This window comes from Myotis lucifugus, unplaced genomic scaffold (genome assembly GCF_000147115.1).
Source record: "Myotis lucifugus unplaced genomic scaffold, Myoluc2.0 scaffold_265, whole genome shotgun sequence".
NCBI classification, from domain to species: domain Eukaryota; kingdom Metazoa; phylum Chordata; class Mammalia; order Chiroptera; family Vespertilionidae; genus Myotis; species Myotis lucifugus.
The window spans coordinates 1,520,795-1,541,316 of record NW_005871313.1 but is presented as its reverse complement, the minus strand read 5'-3'; the positions used below and the strand labels follow the sequence as shown (position 1 = coordinate 1,541,316).

Here is a 20,522-nt window from a genome sequence, read left to right as displayed (position 1 = left end):
GCCGATAAACTTAATGAGACCCTCAAGAAATCTAATGAGACCCTCGAGGTTGTGATAAAGGACCAAGTTGAAATTAAGCATACACTGACTGAAATAAAGAATATTCTACAGACTCCCAACAGCAGACTAGAGGATCGCAAGAATCAAGTCAAAGATTTGAAATATGAAGAAGCAAAAAACACCCAACCGGTGTTTTTTATAAAGCAAAATGAAAAAAGAATCCAAAAATACGAAGATAGTGTAAGGAGCCTCTGGGACAGCTTCAAGCGTACCAACATCCGCATTATAGGGGTGCCAGAAGAAGAGAGAGAGCAAGATATTGAAAACCTATTTGAAGAAATAATGACACAAAACTTCCCCTACCTGGTGAAAGAAATAGACTTACAAGTCCAGGATGCACAGAGAACCCCAAACAAAAGGAATCCAAAGAGGACCACACCAAGACATATCATAATTAAAATGCCAAGAGCAAAAGACAGAGAATCTTAAAAGCAGCAAGAGAAAGACAGTCAGTTACCTACAAGGGAGTACCCATATGAATGTCAGCTGATTTCTCAACAGAAACTTTGCAGGCCAGAAGGGAATGGCAAGAAATATTCAAAGTGATGAATACCAAGAACCTACAACCAAGATTACTTTATCCAGCAAAGCTATCATTCAGAAGTGAAGGTCAGATAAAGAGCTTCACAGATAAGAAAAAGCTAAAGGAGTTCATCACCACCAAACCAGTATTATATGAAATGCTGAAAGGTATCCTTTAAGAAGAGGAAGAAGAAGAAAAAGGTAAAGATACAAACTATGAACAACAAATACACATCTATCAACAAGTGAATCTAAAAATCAAGTGAATAAATAATCTGATGAACAGAATAAACTGGTGATTATAATAGAATAAGGGGCATAGAAAGGGAGTAGACTGACTATTCTTGGGGGGGAAAGGGGTTTGAGGGATGCGGGAAGAGACGGAATAAAAATCGTACACCTATGGATGAGGACAGTGGGGGGGGGGGTGAGGGCGGAGGGTGGGTGGGAACCAGGTGGAGGGGAGCTATGGGGGGAAAAAAGAGGAACAACTGTAATAATATGAACAATAAAGATTTAATTTAAAAAAAGAAAAAAAATTCAAAATAGAACTACCATATAACCCAACAATCCCAGTTCTGGGAATATATCCAAAGGAAATGAAAACACTATGTTGAAGTGATATCTGCACCCCCATGTTCACAACAGCATTGTTTACAATAGCTCAGACATGGAAACAGGCAAGTGTCCATGGATGAACACACACACACACACACACACACACACACACACACACACACTCTCTCAAATATTATTCAGCAATAAAAAAGTAAATCCTGTCATTTTCGAAAACATGGATGGACCTTGAGGGCATTATGCTAAATAAAATATGTCAGACAAAGAAAGACAAATACTATATGACATCACAGTAGGATCTAAAACAAACAAACAAACAAAATAACTCATAGAAAAAGAGATAGGATTACTAATTACCAGAAAGGGTGGAAGAGGGTGGTTGATAGGTACAAACTTCCAGATATAAAATAAGTACTAGGGATATAGTATACAACATGATGACTATACTTAACACTACTGTGTGGTATATATGAAAATTATTAAAAGAGTAGATCCCAAGAGTTCTCATCACAAGGAAAAAAAATCTTTTTCTTTATTTCTATATGAGATGGATGTTAACTAAACTTATTTAATCATTTCACAATACATGTAAGTCAAACCTTTATGCTGTACACTCTAAACTTACATAGTGCTATAAGTCAGTTACCATATACAATAAAGAGCTAATATGCTAATTAGACTGGACAGTGGAACAACCTTCCAGAACGAACAGTGGGGGGGCGGGGGGGTCAGGGCCACGGAGCCTCGAGGGCCGAGTCCCTTGCACGAATTTCATGCATCGGCCCTCTAATATCTCAATAAAACAACAATAAAAGAAAACTACTTGTAGCAAAGACATTTCTAAGAAAAAAACACCATATATTTAGATAGAAGTTCTCCAATTTAAAAACAGAATAGGCACAGATATCACTCTACCCACTGGATAACAAGTTCTCAGTTGGCTAAGCTGCCACCTCTGTTGTTAAATACCTTCTTACCCTCTAATGGAAAAGATGGTGGAGTCCTCAAATTGACACAATTTTGTGTATCTGCAAAAGCAACAGGTCTTTTATAAAATTAGTTGTTACGCCCTAACCAGTTTGGCTCAGTAGATAGAGCGTCGGCCTGCGGACTCAAGGGTCCTAGGTTCTTTTCCGGTCAAGGGCATGTACCTTGGTTGCGGGCACATACCCAGTAGGGGGTGTGCAGGAGGCAGCTGATCGATGTTTCTAACTCTCTATCCCTCTCCCTTCCTCTCTGTAAAAAAATCAATGAAATATATTTAAAAAAATAAAATAAAATAAAATTAGTTGTTAAGTAGATCTTTTCCTCTAGCAAATACACTTTTTGAGGACAGCCAAGACAATGTATTAATCTTTGTGTTTCTAATGCCCAACAATATTATATTGGAACTAAATCAGCATTTGATAAAAACTTACTGAGTATCATCTATGTGCTGGAAACTTTACAAATGCTTCACATAATGTGTTAAACAAAGGCTGGGTGAATGAAGACAGGAATACATTTGTTTGATTTACAGGGAAATTTGATTGAGATACACTGTCAAAGTATTTGGCTATAGACAGCAATAAGAAAAACCTAGGACATAAATTACTACTTACAAATCTGTAACTTTAAAAAAATTTACCTGCAGATCTATTTTAATTTGTATCTGTAATTCTACATATTAGATCATTGTATTTCCATTCTATTCCCAGTTCTATAAATTAGATAATTCTACAAATATGAATATCTATTTTAAAATCAAAATTGTAAATCTCAAGCTCCCCTTTCTTCTGCTCCATCTAAATGAAGGGGAGAGACTAAAGAATGAGTTAGCACTAGAGAACGATGACAGATGGATGGATGGACACACACATCAAGACATAATAAAAGTCTAAGTTCATTTCCAAATACTTGTTTTGTATTGTTCAACTTATTAACAGTAGGGATTCTAGACTTACATTTTAAAATTGACAGCACAGGGTCTGTGAGCACTTTGAAATTATAGGCAAAAAGCTGTATGTGTCCATTTTTCAAAGCTTTATTTTTATGATTAACATAGAGAAAAAAAAGTAGTAGTTCGAGCATTAAGGTACTGCTGTATCCATATATACAGTATTCTCAGCTATAATGCCCAAGCTTGGAAAATCAGTCAATTTATTCCTACAGATATTTGGCTTTTTTGTTGCTGTTGTTATTCCTCATCCAAGGACATTTTTCCATTGATTTTTAGAAAGAGTGGAAGACAGGGAGAGAGAAAGAGAGAAACATCAATGTGAGAGAGACACATCAATTGGTTGCCTCCCACATGTGCCCTGATGGGGGTTGGGGAATAAATATATTTTATTGATTTTTTACAGAGAGGAAGGGAGAGGGATAGAGTCAGAAACATCGATGAGAGAGAAACATTGATCAGCTGCCTCCTGCACACTCCATACTGGGGATGTGCCCACAACCAAGGTACATGCCCTTGACCGGAATCAAACCTGGGACCCTTGAGTCCGCAGGCCGACACTTTATCCACTGAGCCAAACCAGTTAGGGCAGTTATATGTATCTTTAAGTATTTTAACATTTCAAGCATTTTAACATTAAATACTTTTTCCAAATCAAGAAATTAAACATTTGCACCATTTGAACTCCTTTTTCCCCTTATGCTATAAAATTTAGTTCCTCTTCATGAAAGAAAATTATTTCTAGAGTCTTATAAAACTGGTAAAAAAAAAAGTATACTCAACTCAGTAAGAAGTGAATGTACAGTAACGGAATGCTTTTAAAATGCCTGTTAATCCTCCCAACATATAAAGGCACTACAGGTGATTAAGAATGTAGGCCTAGACCAGGGGTCCTCAAACTACGGCCCTCGGGCCACATGCAAATACAAATATTGTATTTGTTCCCGTTTTGTTTTTTTACTTCAAATAAGATATGTGCAGTGTGCATAGGAATTTGTTCATAGTTTTTTTTTAAACTATAGTCCGGCCCTCCAACGGTCTGAGGGACAGTGATCTGGCCCCCTGTTTAAAAAGTTTGAGGATCCCTGGCCTAGACATTAAAAAGAACAAAATCACCATTTGTGACAGCATGGATTGATGTAGAAGGTATTATGCTAAATGAAATAAGTCAGTAAGAGAAAGAGAAATACCATATGATTTCACTTTTATGTGGAACTTAAAGAACAATCTAAACGAACAACAACAACAAAATACCCACAGAAATAGCCTAGTGGTTTGGTTCAGTGGATACAGTGTTGGCCTGCAGACTAAACGGTTCCAGGTTCTATTCCAGTCAAGGGCACATGCCCGGGGGTTGTGGGCTCGATCCCCAGTAGGAGGCCTGCAGAAGGCAGCTAATCAATGATTCTCTCTCATCATTGATGTTTCTATATCTCTCTCCCTCTCCCTTCCTTTCTGAAATCAATAAAAATATATATTAAAAACACACAAAAAACAAACAAATAAACAAAGAATAGTTAACACTTCTAGATAAAGGATTAATATACAACAGCATACTGTAATCATGGTCTAAACACAGCTTGAAAAAAAAAACACACAACAACACAGAAATAGACTCACAGATACAGAGAATAGACTGATGGAATCTATCACCGATTAGGTTTATTGTGACCTTTGGTTCATTACTTTGTGGTTCTATTTCCTTCTCTGAAATAAAGCTTACCTCACTGGGTTGTTGTGAGGTTGAAGTGAGAATACTAATGCAAATGATTAGTAAAGCTAAACATTAACTAGTCTACAAGTGATATACCATTCCTTTAGGCTAGTACCTTGGACTAATGCTACTTTATTATTCACATGAAAAATATGAATCAGAAGAGTGAACATATATACAGAAGTTTCTTATTTAAGATCCCACATTTTAACATGGTTTCTTTTTGTGGCATAGTAAAAATTTGTTATAAAGTAATAAATGCAAAATGTTAAATAGTGTATATCTATGTGAGTGTAACAAAGTATAAGTCTCCCATTCCACTCTCCAATGTATGTTGTCAGCTACTATAAGTACTGCCCATAATTAGTTATGTGAGCCCAATTCCCTTATGTGAAAAATGAGAATAATGATACTATTTAAAGTTTCCAAAATTTGAAATATTATGGATATGAAGAACCTACCACGGTGCTCAGCACACAGGCACTCAACAAATGGTATGTACCATTACAGGAAAATGTGTTCAACTATCTCATCTTTTCAGTGGATGAATAATAACAATAATACTTTTTGTCTTACTTAGTGAATTACTGTCAACTGTGAAAATACTTTGTAAACTGTTAAGTGGTAGTGAACATGAACTATACTATTCTTAGATGCCCTTTCTCCTTTAAGAAACTGTTGTAACAGAAACATGACACCAACAGATTTCAAGTTTTCATATTCACTTTGATCCTAAAGCAGCATTTTACCAATTAATTGCATGCATAGATAGATGGATGACAAAACACAATTGTTTTATGGAAAACTCTTTCTAGGAAGGATTCAATTACTTTTCTACATTTCTCAGAGCAAGAACATTATTCTTATTTTCAAAAGACACACCTATAGATATGTTTCACTAATCTATACTAATAAAAGCGTAATATGCTAATTAGACCAGACAGTCGAATGACCTTCTAGAGACGAAGCCATGGCAGCAGGGGTAGAGGCAGAAGCAGTTAGGAGTGATCAGTCAGGCAGATGAGCAGTTAAGGGTGATCAGGAAGGAAGGCAGAGTGGTTAGGGGCAATCAGGCAGAGTGGTTAGGGGCGATGAAGCAGGCAGGCAGGCTAGCGGTTAGGAGCCAGCGGTCTCAGATTGCGAGAGGGATGTCTGAGAGGTCCTGGAATGTGAGAGGGTGCAGTCAGGGCTGAGGGAGCCCTCCTGCCCCCCTCCACCCCCATGCACGAATTTCGTCCACCAGCCTCTAGTCTTAAATAAAAGTACTGTGACATGGGTCAGAGCAACAGACTTGGAAATAACAAAAAGCACAGATTAAAAAAAAAGAAGAAGAAAATATTACTAAGTATATGAAACAATATGAATTCCGGACATGCACTAAAGCTAAAAGCTATAATACTTCTTTCCCCTATTTGTCACCCTATCACTTAAAACTATGAAGTTAGTTTCAAGCCACAATTTGCTCAAACTGAAGTCTAAAGCATGTGGAGACATTGATCAAATAATTATTTTGAAGGAGGGAAGAGATAGTAGAAAGGTAACTTCCTAAGGAAATGACAAGTTAAAAGAAAAGCAAAAAGTTTAGCATCTCTAAAATGAAAAAAGTCAAAGCTATATTAACTGTAAATTTAGTGATGAATGCAAAACACATATCTTTAGAAATATGAAGAGTAAAGCTGGATTCGAAGATTTGCATTGTAGGCCAAGTATTTAAATGTTCACTAGTATTTCAACATGCCAAAGATGATATCTTCTAAATTTAATTGTGATATTTTAAAGGCTTAAGAAAAATTGATGTAGAAAAAAATTAGTTAAACTGGAATTTATATCAATTGTATTTGTGAGTATAAATATTCCAACTCAAAATTTGAGTATCAATTTTTTAAGTAAAAATCTGATTGTGATTGTCAATAGCTATCAAATTATCCACATTTTCCTTCCTTATCAACTTAAGTTGACACTAAAAATAATCTCAGGGACCATAGCTTGTCTTCATAAGACAGTTAAGGAGCTTTCCTCATATAGAACAATATATGCCATGTCTAATCATTTATGTCACTTTAAAAAATGTTTTTATTGATTTTTTTTTAGAGAGGAAAAGAGAGGGGGGAAGGAGGGAGGGAGAGGGAGGAGAAGGGGAGAGAGAGGGAGAGGGAGAGGGAGAAAAGTGAGAAAGAAACATGATCCGTTGCCTCCTGCACACCCCTTACTGGGGATCGAGCCCAAAATCCAGGCATGTGCCCTGACCAGGAATCCAACAGTGACGTTTCAGTTCACCGGACAATGCTCAACGGAGCCACTCCAGGGGGGCAATGTCACTCTCTTTCAGAAGTACTGAGCAAATGAGGTTGCAAGTTGAATCCAATAGGACAAAGCTATTGGCAGGGGGTGATATAAAGTCAAATTCTAATTTAGTGGATTTTAATTAAACTAATTTTTTTAAAAAAAATATATTTTATTGATTTTTTACAGAGAGGAAGGGAGAGGGATAGAGAGTTAGAAACATCGATGAGAGAGAAACATCGGCCAGCCGCCTCCTGCACACCTCCTACTGGGGATGTGCCCACAACCAAGGTACATGCCCTTGACCGGAATCGAACCTGGGACACCTTTCAGTCCACAGGCCGACGCTCTATCCACTGAGCCAAACCGGTTTGGCTAATTAAACTAATTTTTAAACAGATTTATTTGGTAGTGGTTTTGTATGTGTTTAAAACAGAGATAGAATGGTACTATGAAGTACTTTCTAGGGCAGTGGTTCTCAACCTTCCTAATGCCGTGGCCCTTTAATACAGTTCCTCATGTTGTGGTGACTCCCAACCATAAAATTATTTTCGTTGCTACTTCATAACTGTAATTTTGCTACTGTAAACAATATGTAATTATATATATGTTTTCCGATGGTCTTAGGCGACTCCTGTGAGAGAGTCGTTCGACCCCGAAAGGGGTCGCGACCCACAGGTTGAGAACCACTGTTCTAGGGTTTGGTGCCCTAATTTTCTCTCTGTATTACTTTACTATTTTAAAGCAAATAAACTCATAAAACCTATACAATTAATATTAAGACTTTAGGTCACAGAACACATTAATCTTGAAAAATGAGCAAGAAAACAAACAGCTATTAAGTTTAGGAGTAAGACTCACTGGAATAGTGGGAAACATTTTCAGCTGATTTGAGAAAAAACTATAAATGATACCATAATGTTTTTATTTAATGACATAAAAGTGCTTTACAACCACACTGATTTTAGCTTTTTTTTTCCAATAAAAAAACAAACCAAAAAAGAAAACTGAAATTAGGATGAAAAGAAAAATATTTTGAAGTAGTTCTTCCACTTTTCTTCATGTGAAAAACACTAGCATGTAAAAACCTTTTTATAAAAGGAAAATGAAAATATTTTCCCAAAGCTGGTGGGCTAAAATTCTTTTGTATTGAAAGTAGAGAGAATTATATCACTCAACATTTGAATAAAATATTAAACCTCCTAGAGTAAGATTACTACTTTATGACTCAAAAACAAGAAAGAGAAGCACTGGAAACAAAAAATACACAAATGAATAACCTAAAATAAAATGCACTGTCTCCATAAAAAAAAAAAAAATTGCCACAAACTACTCCAATAGCAACAAAATACAAATCAAAGCCACATTTGAAACCATGATTACAAATGCAAAATATATATGTCTTCAAAGAAATAACACAGCATTTTTTTGCTACTTTTAAAAGTTGGCAGTTATGGAGCTGAATGGAAAACAAATGTAGTAATGTTCATAAGAGTAACACAGCCATGTTTGAAAATGTCATTAAATTTTAATGGTGGAGATAAGCTACTCTTACTTTGATAATAGTCTTATTTTCCCTTATGAAACAAAACATTTTTTTCGGTCAATGTAATTCTTAGACTCAATATATTTTTGGTTTCTTCACTTTCTTTTTTTAATTTAGCAAATAAGTTAGAAGAGTGAAACCTTCCATTACTTTAAAAAAATGAGTAAATTATAGCTAGACAAATTTTGTTGCAAAAGGTAGCTATGCAGGAGTCTCCAGATTATTTTAATAATCTGTTTTTTTTTTAAAGCAAACAAACTCATAAAGGAGATATCCATATTATTTTAATAATCTGTTTTTTTTAAAGCAAACAAACTCATAAAGGAGATATCCATATTATTTTAATAATCTGTTTTTTTAAAAAAACCAAGTACTTTAACTTATGAATATTTTTCAACAAATATGTTCATGTTGAAAAAGGGCTGAGTTTTTAAAAATTTGTAATGCATTTTTCCTAAAGTAATACAATTGATAGAACATGTAATTTTCCAAATTGCATGAGGAAATAATTTTCATCCATTTGCACTTGCTTCACAGATACAATACTAGTGGTACTGTGAATACATTCTAGTACAATTTTTACATGTCACTTTATATCTATTGTTTACTAAAAATGTAAGTCACTTGGATTTTTCACAAGTACTTTTCCATTAAACAGGCTGTGCTTCTCTTAAACAAAATGCAACAATGTGCTCTGACGGTAGCTCAGTTGGTTAGAGTGTCACCCAGATAAGCCAAGGTTGCAGTTCAATCCCCGGTCAGAGCAAATGAAATACCAATAATGAAATACTTAACTTCAAGTAGAAGCACAATAAATGAACAAATTATACTTTGCATGTTATTTAAAGCAATGCTGAAGACCTTATTGTAGGGAGAGGGGTGGCTATTGTAAAATTTGATACTTGAACAATTCATCCTTCAAAGGTAGGTTAAATCCTACAGAAGAGAAAAAGGGTTTTCTCTAATAAATAAATGTCTCCTAAAACATATTTGAAGCGTCCCTTAAAATGGGTCCAGACTAAAAAGCAAGTTGAAAGTGATGAAATAAAAGCCACTAGCCGAATAATAATGATTAACAAGAAAGGTTTAGGAAAGAGATCTAGGTTCGAATTCCTGGCCATAGAACTTATAGAAACTTGTGACCTTAGATAAATTTCTTAATCCCTTTTAGCATCAATTTCTTCATCTGCAAATTGGTCATTGTGCTAAAAAAGAGATAGCAAAAAGTGGTATGATTAGCACTGAGCCTGGCACTAAGTAAAGGCTTAATATTAATAAGGTGGCTAAAATCAAATTGTCAAGACAAACTGGGGGGAGGGGAGATCTCATTAGTGACCTTGCATAATCTGCTATCGTTCTTGCTTTAAAACCCATTTTAAAAATTTGATTTTATAAAGAGAGGGATAAGAGAGAGAGAAATATCCATGATGAGAGGGACATCAAGGCTGACTCCTGCAGGCCCCCTACTGGGGGTCAAGCCCCCAACCTGGGCACGTGCTCTGACCTGAATCGAACCCACAACTTCCTGAGTTCACGGGTCCACACTCAACCACTGTGCCACATCGGCTGGGCAAAACCCACTCTTTTCTTGCTTGGTAGTGTAACTACTGGTACTTTTCTGCTGTTCACTCTTAGTGTACAGGGCTCTAGAGAACTAAAAAGAAAAAAAGCGAGAGGGGGTTAAAAACCGACTATCAGAGGTAGCAAGAACCAGGACTCGGGCAAAACTGTTTGTGCTGCAGATTTTGTCATTCTACCTTTCAAACATCCCACCGATCTCCCGCCGAGTTGATGGGGCTCGGGAGGGCATTTCCCGGTACGTATATGCTTATTAAAACAAAATCCCTTCAGGCAAAAGAAAAGTCTAAAGATGATGAGTTCTTACTTATTTGTTTAATTAATAAAGTTGTACATTTCAGACAGAAACTAACTTTCCAGGAAAACCGACCTAACTGAACAAAATTGTCCTTTGCCCGGCAGGCGTGGCTGAGCGACGACCTATGAACCCGGAGCTCACGGTTTGATTCCCGGTCAGGGCACATGCCCCGGCTGCGGGCGCGATCCCTCGTGTGGGCGGGCAGGAGGCGGCCGATCAATGATTCTCTCTCATCTCTGGTGTTTCTATCTCTCTCTCCCTTCCTCTCTGCAATCAATAAAAATATTTTTTTAAAAATCCTTTTCTATTCTGGATTGGAGTCCCCTTCTTCACTAAGCGCTCAATATTGAAAACGTTAGCTTCACTTAATTATTTTAAAAGTCAAGTGAGATACAAATTATTCTTTCTAAATTAAGTTTTAAAAAGTGAGCTTTAAAAAGAGATCAAGTAAATTGCCTACAGCTACATCGCTGGTAAGATACAGAAGCAGCTGGGATTCGCACTCGTATCTCCGGGCTTCCAAGCCGTTTCCGCTCTGCTAAAGCTTGTGCCTCCACTCGATTCCCTGGAAAACAGTTACTAAGCCTGTCCCCCTCCTCTCCCTGCGGCCAACCCTTCCATCTCACACTACTTCCGATGCTGGCCTATGAACTCCATACAACAGCAGGCCAGGCACACCAACTCTGGGAATCAGAGAATACAGTCCGGAAGAACAGAAACCAGCTTTCTTTTCTACGCCGGGCGGAGATTTGGCGCCACCACCAGCAGCGACAAACAGGCTAGGGTCCAGCTAGGCGGCAGACCGCGCCCAGGTCTCAAGTTTTACTCCAGGCCCACGTTCAGTTCAGGCCAGAAGGAGGAAGCAGGAAAGGTTATTCTTTCCCGCCACCCTGGCCACGGCGGGGGCACCGAGGAGAAGGAGGGCATCGCGGGAACACTGCACACAATACAACCTCAAGTCCTTCCTCGGCCGCTTACACACACTTACTTGAGCGAAGTAATTCCAAGAGACCAGGCTGGCGCCGGCAAAGGGAAGGGCTCCTCTGTCCTCCAGCTCCAGTCACGGACAGTGACGTCATCGAGGACGCGCCGCCAAGCGCGGAAGGCCCCGCGCCCCGAGCGCGCGCGCCCCCAGGAGGGCGGGGCCGAAGGCGGCGCCGCCTTTGAGCGTCACGCGCAGGGCTCTCTGCTTCGGGACTCGGGGTGGGAACATGTCGCGTCTGAAAGGGGTCGCGGGGCGGGATCCCCGAGCGGGTTTCAGAGCTGAAAGGGGAGACTGCGGTGCCTCCGTGCCCCAGGGGCTGCTAAAGGCGGCGAGGAAGAGCGGCCAGTTAAACCTGTCGGGGCGGAACCTCAGCGAAGGTAAGGTCCAGGGTGCGACCCGATTTGCGTCCTGTCAGAATGCCCTCGTTCCGGGCCACCTCCCTTTCCTCTGGCTTGGCTTTGGCCACCTTTTCCTCACGCTTCTGGCCAGGACCCCCTGGCTTTCATCGAGGTACTCATCGCACGCCCATTGGCTCGGTCAGCCCGGTTCGGTTCCGACTCTCTCTTCAGAATGTGTGGTGAAGGGACCCTGATGGGAATGGGCAAACATTTAAACGGGACGCCTTCCGGGATTCCCACAGTCTATGAGATAAACGACCTAATGTGTGACTAAATTAGCTATCACATCATGGGCAAATACTTTGTTGCTTTGGCCCTCATTTCCCTCCTTTTAATTTGACCTAAAATTCTGCACTGTATCAGCTCCTTTGTGAACTTTCTGCATGCCGCTGTTCCCTGACAAGACACTTTTTTTTGTGCACCCGAGCTGTCCTAAAATACAAGGAATAATGAGCATATTTCCCAAATTGCGGATCAGGATAGATGCCCTACAGAGTGAATTTGGGGCCATCCTGATAAACCTAATAAAAGCCCAACAAGCACCAATTTGGGTACCATGAGTGAAAAATAAATAGCCAGATGCTCTTCCGACTATCTGGAAGGTAGCGGGAGGTGGGGAAGGAGACAGTGTATCATTCTTCCGGTAATGATTTCCTCTATTTATAGTCAGGTTTTAGGCTATCTGGTATTAAAACTTTCCACTTTCCTTCTAATGATTGCTTTTTTGTGTGTGCCATGCATGTGTAGAGTAGACCAAGAAATCCTGCTGAATGAATGAAAGGGTATATGACCTAAAATCTCTGCTCTACCTGGTAGAGCTTTTAATCTATGGGAATATAAGTATTTTAAAACGACATGCATATACACTTGGTTTTCCCAAAGCTTGGAAAAATTTCCTTTATACCTGACAGGCTCACTCCTCTGCTTCCTGTAAGACTCTGTTCAGAGGTCCCAGGTCAGAGAGGCAATGGGGAGTGCCACATACTTATTTAACCGTTTGAGTTCCAAGCAGCGCAATCGCCCAGATATTGTACTAGGTAGACATAAAATAAAACAAGCGCTATCACGCTGTTTGGGTCTTTTCGTACTCATTTAGAGAAAGCGCGGGTTGCGCTGTTTGGGATTTTTCGACAGTGTTTTTTCAGTACCCCCTGGGACTCAAACGAATCGTATGTTTTCTCGACATAAAATCTCAGCAGCGCGATCGCGTTGCTTGGGACTCAAACGGTTAAACAGCGTTTGTTGTGTACTATCTATGTTTCTTCCAGATATTGTACTAGGAAAGTACCAAGGAAGCAAAGTGACACCTAGAACAATTCATAGTCACTTTAACATGAACTTTATTCAAATTTATTTATTAAGAACTAGAGGCTCGGTGCACAAAATTCGTGCACAGGTGCGGTCCCTAGGCCTGGGCGGTGATCGAAGCACGAGCGTCTGGCGTGGAAGGGCAGGTACCATCTGACCTCTGGGCCCTGGCAGCACCTGGGCTCCTGGGCCCCCCATGCATCCCCCTCCTTCTGTGTCACTGTGCCTGAGTCCCCACACAGATGCGGTGAGCACGGCCAGATGCCATGGACCGGGGTACAGCATGGGCCTCTGGGCCCGGCAGCACTGCACGAAGCCAGGTGGGCAGCGTGCTCTCTCCCAGCCAGCCTCTCAGACTGGCTCCTGCGAGAACCCACGGGGAACCCGACTGCCCCTGTAGTCCCTGTGGCTGTGGCCCGGCTCACCCGGAAGAGGCTGCGTGGGTGCGGGGTGGGCTCCTCGCGGGCGCCTGGTACCTGAGCGCATGGGCTTCCCCAGCACTCGAGCGCTGGTGTCCATGGTAGGGTAGCAGGGGGAGTGGGAGTGAGCTCGGTGGACACCCCGCATTTTCACCGCACCTCCGTCCCCATCACCCCCACCCCCAGGTAGCCAACGAGAGGTCGCAGCGCATCACCAATGGCCGCCATGTTCTACACTGCCCTCTGGTGGTCAGCACACATCATAGCGAGCGGTTGAACTCCCGGTCGAATGACCACCCAAGGGGACAATTTGCATATTAGGCTTTTATTTTATAGGATTGCATTTGTTAAATAATAAATTTTTGTTATACTCCAAGTCTTTTCTTTTCTCCTTCATATATACACACGCATATATGTGGATATTTGTTTATTAGACACACACACACACACACACACACACACACACGGTTACTTTCATATATTACATTATCTGGATTTTTAAAATTGGCATCTTTTTTTATTTCAAGTTAATGTTATTGGGGTGTAATTTATAAACAGTGTGTGCACCCATTTTAAGTATATAGTTCGATGAGTTTTGGCAGATGTATAATTGTGTAACCACTACCACAATCAAGTTATAGAACATTTCCAACACTTGAAAGTTCTCTTATGCCCCTTTGCTCTCAATCTAACCCAGTGCTCCACACAAATAGAGATTAGCCTCTTCCAGAATTTCAATGGAACTCCCATTTGACCCTGTGATCCCACTTCTAGGAATATATCCCAAGAAACCAGAAACACCAATCAGAAAGGATAGCCAAGAGACATATGAAAACATGCTCAAAGTCACTAATCATCCGAGAGATGCAAATCAAAACAACAATGAGGTACCATCTCACACCTGTCAGACTGGCTATCATCAACAAATCAACAAACGACAAATGCTGGAGAGGATGTGAAGAAAAAGGAACACTTGTGCACTGCTGGTGGGAATGCAGACTGGTGCAGCCACTATGGAAGACAGTATGGAGTTTCCTCAAAAAACTAAAAATGGAAATCCCATTTGACCCTGTGATCCCACTTCTAGGAATATATCCCAAGAAACCAGAAACACCAATCAGAAAGGATATATGCACCCGTATGTTCATAGCAGCACAATTCACCATAGCTAAGATCTGGAAACAGCCTAAGTGCCCATCAGCAGATGAATGGATTAGAAAACTTTGGTACATCTACACGATGGAATACTATGCGGCTGTAAAAAAGAAGGGACTCTTACAATTTGCAACGGCATGGATGGAGCTGGAGAGCATTATGCTAAGTGAAATAAGCCAGTCAATGAAGGAAAAATACCACATGATCTCACTCATTCATGGATAATAGAGACCATTATAAACTTTTGAACAATAATAGATACAGAGGCAGAGCTGCCTCACACAGATTGTCAAACTGCAGCGGGAAGGCCGGGGAGGGTTGGGGGGCAGGAGGGAGGGGGATAAGAGATCACCTGAAGGACTTGTATGCATGCATATAGACAACGACAGCCAGCATTGTGCAGGGAGGCTGAGCCTCCCCGCGCTTTGTTGGGGGGGGGGGGGGGGGGAGGAAGGACACATATGTAATACCCTTTGTAATACTTTTAGCAATAAAAAAAAAAGTTCTCTTATGCCCCTTTGCTGTCAGTCTAACCCAATGCTCCACACAAATATAGATTAGCTTCTTCCAGAATGGGGTGGGAATGAAATTATACATTTCTGATTTTTTTGTTTTAGGCTTCTTATACTGTTTTTTTATTTTGTTTATTTTGCTTTTTGAGACTCATTCTTTTTATTTTTAAACTAGAGGCCCGGTGCATGAATTTGTGCACTGGTGGGGTCCCTCGGCCTGGCCTGCGGGGATCAACTGAAACCGGCAGTCCTACATCCCCTGAGGGATGTAGTAGTGTGCAAAGTGGCAGGTGGCCGGGGAAGAGCCTGAGCGGGGGAGGAGCCCGAGCTGGGACCGGGGCACCACTCCTGCTCATCCCGGCCCTGCTGTGCTGCCACCACTGCTTAGTAGGCTCACTGCCGCTCTACTGTGGTCTCTGTGCACCTCTCCTAGGGTGATACCGGTGTGCCCATGAGCAAGAAGTGGTCGCAGGTTCGCGCCCAGTCAGTCCCAATGCGGTTCCTGATCCCAGTCCTGGTCCGGATGGGGAAGGGGCGTGCAGGAGGAGTGTCTGTGGGAGAGGCTAGTGCTGCCACAGCTGTGCTCGCCAGCCATGAGCCCAGTGTCTGATGCCCATTGGTCAGCTGAGCAGCACTCTTGCTGTGGGAGCACACTGACCACCAGGGGACAGCTCCTGCGTTGAGTGTCTGCCCCCTTGTGGTCAGTACCCGTCATAGCTACCGGTCGAATGGTCAACCAGTCACTTCAGCTTTTATATATATATAGATTTTATATATATCGATAGATAATCATCCATTCACTTATTGAAAGACAATTGAGTTTTTTCTAGTTTTTGGCTATTATGAATAAAATTGCCATGAACTTTCAAGTACAGTCTTTGTATGGACATATGTTATCATTTCTGTTGAATATGTCAGGTAATTTAGCAGCTACCAGAAACAGGAATGCCTTCCAATTCACTGAGAGGCAAGACTATATAGTTTTGCCAAGGTTTAAATCCCATCTCTGGTGTTTACTAGCTGTATAATGCTGGGTAAATTCTAATTATCCTCTGTGTCCCATTTTCCTCATCTATGAACTAGAATAGTATTAGCACCTACCTCACAGAGTTGTTATGAGATTTAAATGAGTTAGTATGTTAGAAAATTGCCTGTTATTTGTACATCTTATCTATTATTATTATTATTAGCTATTATTGTTAATACCAGTGCTTTTTCAGACTTAATACACACTTCTGTTATGAAATTTATAACATTACCTTATAAATGTTGATTTTCATGCCCTCTGTTACTCTGTTAGCTTAATGGTAGAATCCCTCCTTTCTCTCCATTAGGTGCTATGCAGATTGCATATATAGTAAATATAGTTAAATAAAGATAAAAGTGAGGTGTAATAGGTAAAATACATATCACATATTGTTTTTTAATCAACTTTTACTCTAATCTAGTTATAATTCATTGTTACTTGACTTATTTGAAGTATTTTTTTCTTTTATTTAAATGTTTCAGTAATTGCTTTTCAGTAGGCAAACTGAATAGCTGTTATAAAAGTATGTCACTTGGTATCTAACTGCTTCTTTTATGTCCTTCTTTTTGGGTCTGGTTGTGTTGGAAATAGTGCCTCAGTGTGTCTGGAGAATAAATGTGGATATCCCTGAGGAAGCTAATCAGAATCTTTCATTCAGTGCTACCGAGCGATGGTGGGAACAGACGGATTTGACCAAATTAATAATATCCAACAATAAACTTCAGTCGCTTACAGATGACCTCCGGCTCCTACCTGCACTCACTGTTCTTGATGTAAGTTGACTGATTATAAGTCTGGGTCGTTAGGTGAAGAGACTCTAATCTAAATTTAGGCTTTGATGAGCAGAAAACCCATTTCACTTGGTAAAACACAAGGAAGAATAACAAATTATCATTAGACATAACATAATGGTTAGGAGTGTAGAGTCAGAACATCACGCTGCAGATTTTGGCTCTGCCACTTGATAGCTGTGTAAACTTGGGAAAGTTACCTTTTTGTGTCTCATTTTCCACATCTAAACTAGGACTGAGACTACTACCTAATTGTAAACGTTGTTTTACAAACAGAATTGGTATTTAACAAGTGGTTGCTGCTACTCATATTTTTCTGTTGCTATAATTTTTAATATCATTATTATTCTGGACATTAAAGCAAATACAGTTGACTCTTGAAAAATGCAGGGATTAGGGACTCCAGTCTCTGCACAGTTGAAAATCCATGTATGACTTTTGACTCCCCGGAACCTTAATTGCTAATAGCCTACTGTTGACCAGAAGCCTTACCGATAATGTAAACAGTAGATTAACATATATTGATCACGTTATATGTATTACATGCCATATAGATTAAGCTAGAGAAAAGACAATATTAAGAAAATCATAAGGAAGAGAAAATACATTTACAGTATTTACTGGAAAAAAAATCTGTGTATAAGTGAAACCGTACAGTTCAAACCCATGTTTAAGGATCAACTGCACTTAAGATTAAAATTTTTATATAACTTTCAACATTGACTTCAATTATTGAACTTATATTTTTGTGTGTTTATTTAGGGACTATGTTTTAGTCTCTAGTTGCCATGTCATGTGATAAAGCGTGAATAGTTTATTTCACAATCTACACACTTTTGATGCCCTTAACTTAGGAACATCAACTATCTTCCAATTCACATATGAAAAGTTGGATCTAGTCAGATTTCTAGAGAAGTTTTTGTTTTCTTTATTTGTAAAATGAATATTGGCTTAGGTTCGTAGGACCTTGAAAACAATATGATTCTTTGAAACCATGAGAGAAGTCCCTCACCCACTTCCCATTTTTTTTAATATATGTTGACATAAATCATGCCATCAGAGGACTATTGTTAGTTTCTAACCCTCCCATCTCTCATTTGAGATTAAAATTCCACTCAGTGAGGTGAAGTTTTTTTAAATTGTAATATTTAATAGTAATGATGTAACTTCATAATATCTGAACAGCAGTTTGATCAATTTCAAACTCCTTTTCCTCTTCTATACACAGAACAAATTTCCAATACTCAACTCGATGCTATTGAATTAGAAGAACGGGATTATTGTTGAAGAATTTTGTACATTGGCAAAGCTAATATATGGTTAATTATAAGATTAAGATATTGACTCTTTTAATAACTTTTAGATACATGACAATCAGCTGACATCCCTTCCTTCTGCTATAAGAGAATTAGAAAATCTTCAGAAACTTAATGTCAGGTAAAATTTAAACTTATTTTTTAAAAGAATACTTATACTTTATTTTTTCCATCACTGTGTATCCCCTCTATGCCCTCTTCCAACCCCCCGCCCCCACCGCAGTCACCACACTGTTGTCCATGTCCATGAGTTCTCTCTCTTTCTTTTTTTTTTTGCTCAATCCCCCCTCTGGCGCCCCCCCCCCCCCCCCCCCCCCGGGTCTACCTGATATTTTTTAAAATGTTTTTGCTAGCCCTAGCGAGTTTGGTTCAGTGGATAGAACGTTGACCTGAGGACTGAATGGTCCCAGGTTCGATTCCGGTCAAGGACACATGCCTGGGTTTTGGGCTCATTCCCCAGTAGGGGGCGTGCAGGAGGCAGCCAATTGGTGATTCGCTCTCATTATTGATGTTTCTCCCTCTCCCTTCCTCTCTGAGATCAATAAAGATATATTTAAAAAAATTTTTTTTCTAACAATTTAAAGTATTTTTGTATTAGCTTAGAAATTGGTTAAAGCAGAATAAGAATGATAAGTTTTAATTCTCAGGTTATGTTTATTTTTTGTTTTAAAATTGTCTACATACTTTCTGGTTTTATAGATTCAAGGCCAGTTGATTTTTTAAAAATACTTTTGTTTTGCCCTGGCTTGGTGGCTCGGTTTGTTGGCGTGTCATCCTGTACACCAAAAAAGGTTGGGGGTTCAATTCCTGGTCAGGGCACATAACTAGGTTTTGGGTTCAGTCCCTTCTGGGGCTTGTGGGAGGCAACTGATAGATGTTTCTCTCTCTTTCTCTCTCTCTCCCTCCCTCCCTCCCTCCCTCCCCTTTCCTCTTTCTCTAAAAATCAATAAAGCATCTTCCGGTGAGAATTAAAAAAGTTGTTTTATGAAACAATTTTATGTGGTTATTTTAGAAAACCTCTTTGTTGATATCTGAAGTTTTAAGTTATTTTGTTATCAAAATATCTAAGTGTTAAGCAATAGGAATAAACTGAAAACAGTTCTTTCATTAATGATGAAAAATTTGATGGTTTTGATATTAGTGGTTTTTAATGTTTTCTGGGGACTCGTAGGATTCTGTGGATATGCTTCTGGTACTCATTGACAGATGTTTGAGAGGCCAGGCAGCCAAGGCTCTTCATTGCACATCCAGACTTTCAAGAAAGAATAACCAACTACCTTATTATATACACACACAGATACACACACACACACACACACACACACACACACACATACACACATATTAGGAGAAAATGGATTAGGGAAGATTTCATTAGGGGAAAAAGGTGTAAGTATTCAAAACATAGTTTGCAAACTATCTACACTAATAAAAGAGAAACATGGTAATTAGCGTACAACCGCTACCCTTCCCATTGGCTAATCAGCATATCCTTATGCAAATTAACTGTCAGCCAAGATGGTGGCCGGCAGCCAGGCAGCTGGAAGTGAACAGGGAGGCTTGTTTGCTCCAGTGACTGCGGACTCCCAATGTTCCCCGCCTGTGCTGCCCGCCTCTCAGCTGCAACTCTAAGCAACTATGTTGCAAATATAGAAGCTAAACAAAACCCCAGAAACTGGCTTTCAATCAGCCGGGCTTCAGCCAGCCGGACCACAACATTGTATCAAATACAGAAGGTAAAGGCCATAAACCTGCTTTCAGCAGCGAGGCCTCAGAGCTAAAGCTGGCCCAGAATAGAAAAAAGAAAAGAAAAAAAGGAGCAGTTGGGAGCTTCAGTCACTCGCCAGCCTGAAAACGGCCCTCAGCCCCTTAGCCAGACTGGCCAGGCACCCCAGTGGGGACCCCCACCCTGATCCAGGACACCCTTCAGGGCAAACCAGCTGGCCCCCACCCGTGCACCAGGCCTCTATCCTATATAGTAAAAGGGTAATATGCCTCCCAGCACCGGGATCAGCGGAGCAGCGAGGCCTCCCGCACCGGGATCAGCGTGACGGGGCAGCGACCAACCCTCGTGATCGCCCTGAGGCTCTGTCGTGAC

The 20,522-nt window shown here is 40.1% G+C and overlaps 2 protein-coding genes across 7 annotated transcripts in view; one reads left to right on the top strand and one right to left on the bottom strand.

Annotated features, from left to right (window-relative positions):
• SRSF11 (serine and arginine rich splicing factor 11) overlaps nt 1-11,575 on the bottom strand; it is a 53,018-nt gene extending 41,443 nt beyond the window's left edge. For 2 of the 3 annotated variants that reach the window (XM_023762883.1, XM_006099232.3), the window contains exon 1: nt 11,502-11,572. The gene's annotated coding sequence lies outside the window, so the exon portion shown is untranslated. Of the gene's footprint in view, nt 1-11,501 lie in introns of all 3 variants that reach the window. The other variant, XM_023762882.1, reaches the window with a different exon arrangement.
• A 104-nt stretch (nt 11,576-11,679) lies between these two features.
• Nucleotides 11,680-20,522, top strand: part of LRRC40 (leucine rich repeat containing 40) — a 45,762-nt gene continuing 36,919 nt past the window's right edge. For 3 of the 4 annotated variants that reach the window (XM_023762877.1, XM_023762878.1, XM_014464757.2), the window contains exons 1-3: nt 11,681-11,875; nt 16,909-17,090; nt 18,472-18,545. In XM_023762877.1, the coding sequence (XP_023618645.1) occupies nt 11,725-11,875; nt 16,909-17,090; nt 18,472-18,545 (407 nt within the window). In that variant the 5' untranslated portion in view covers nt 11,681-11,724. Of the gene's footprint in view, nt 11,876-16,908; nt 17,091-18,471; nt 18,546-20,522 lie in introns of all 4 variants that reach the window. The other variant, XM_006099231.3, reaches the window with a different exon arrangement.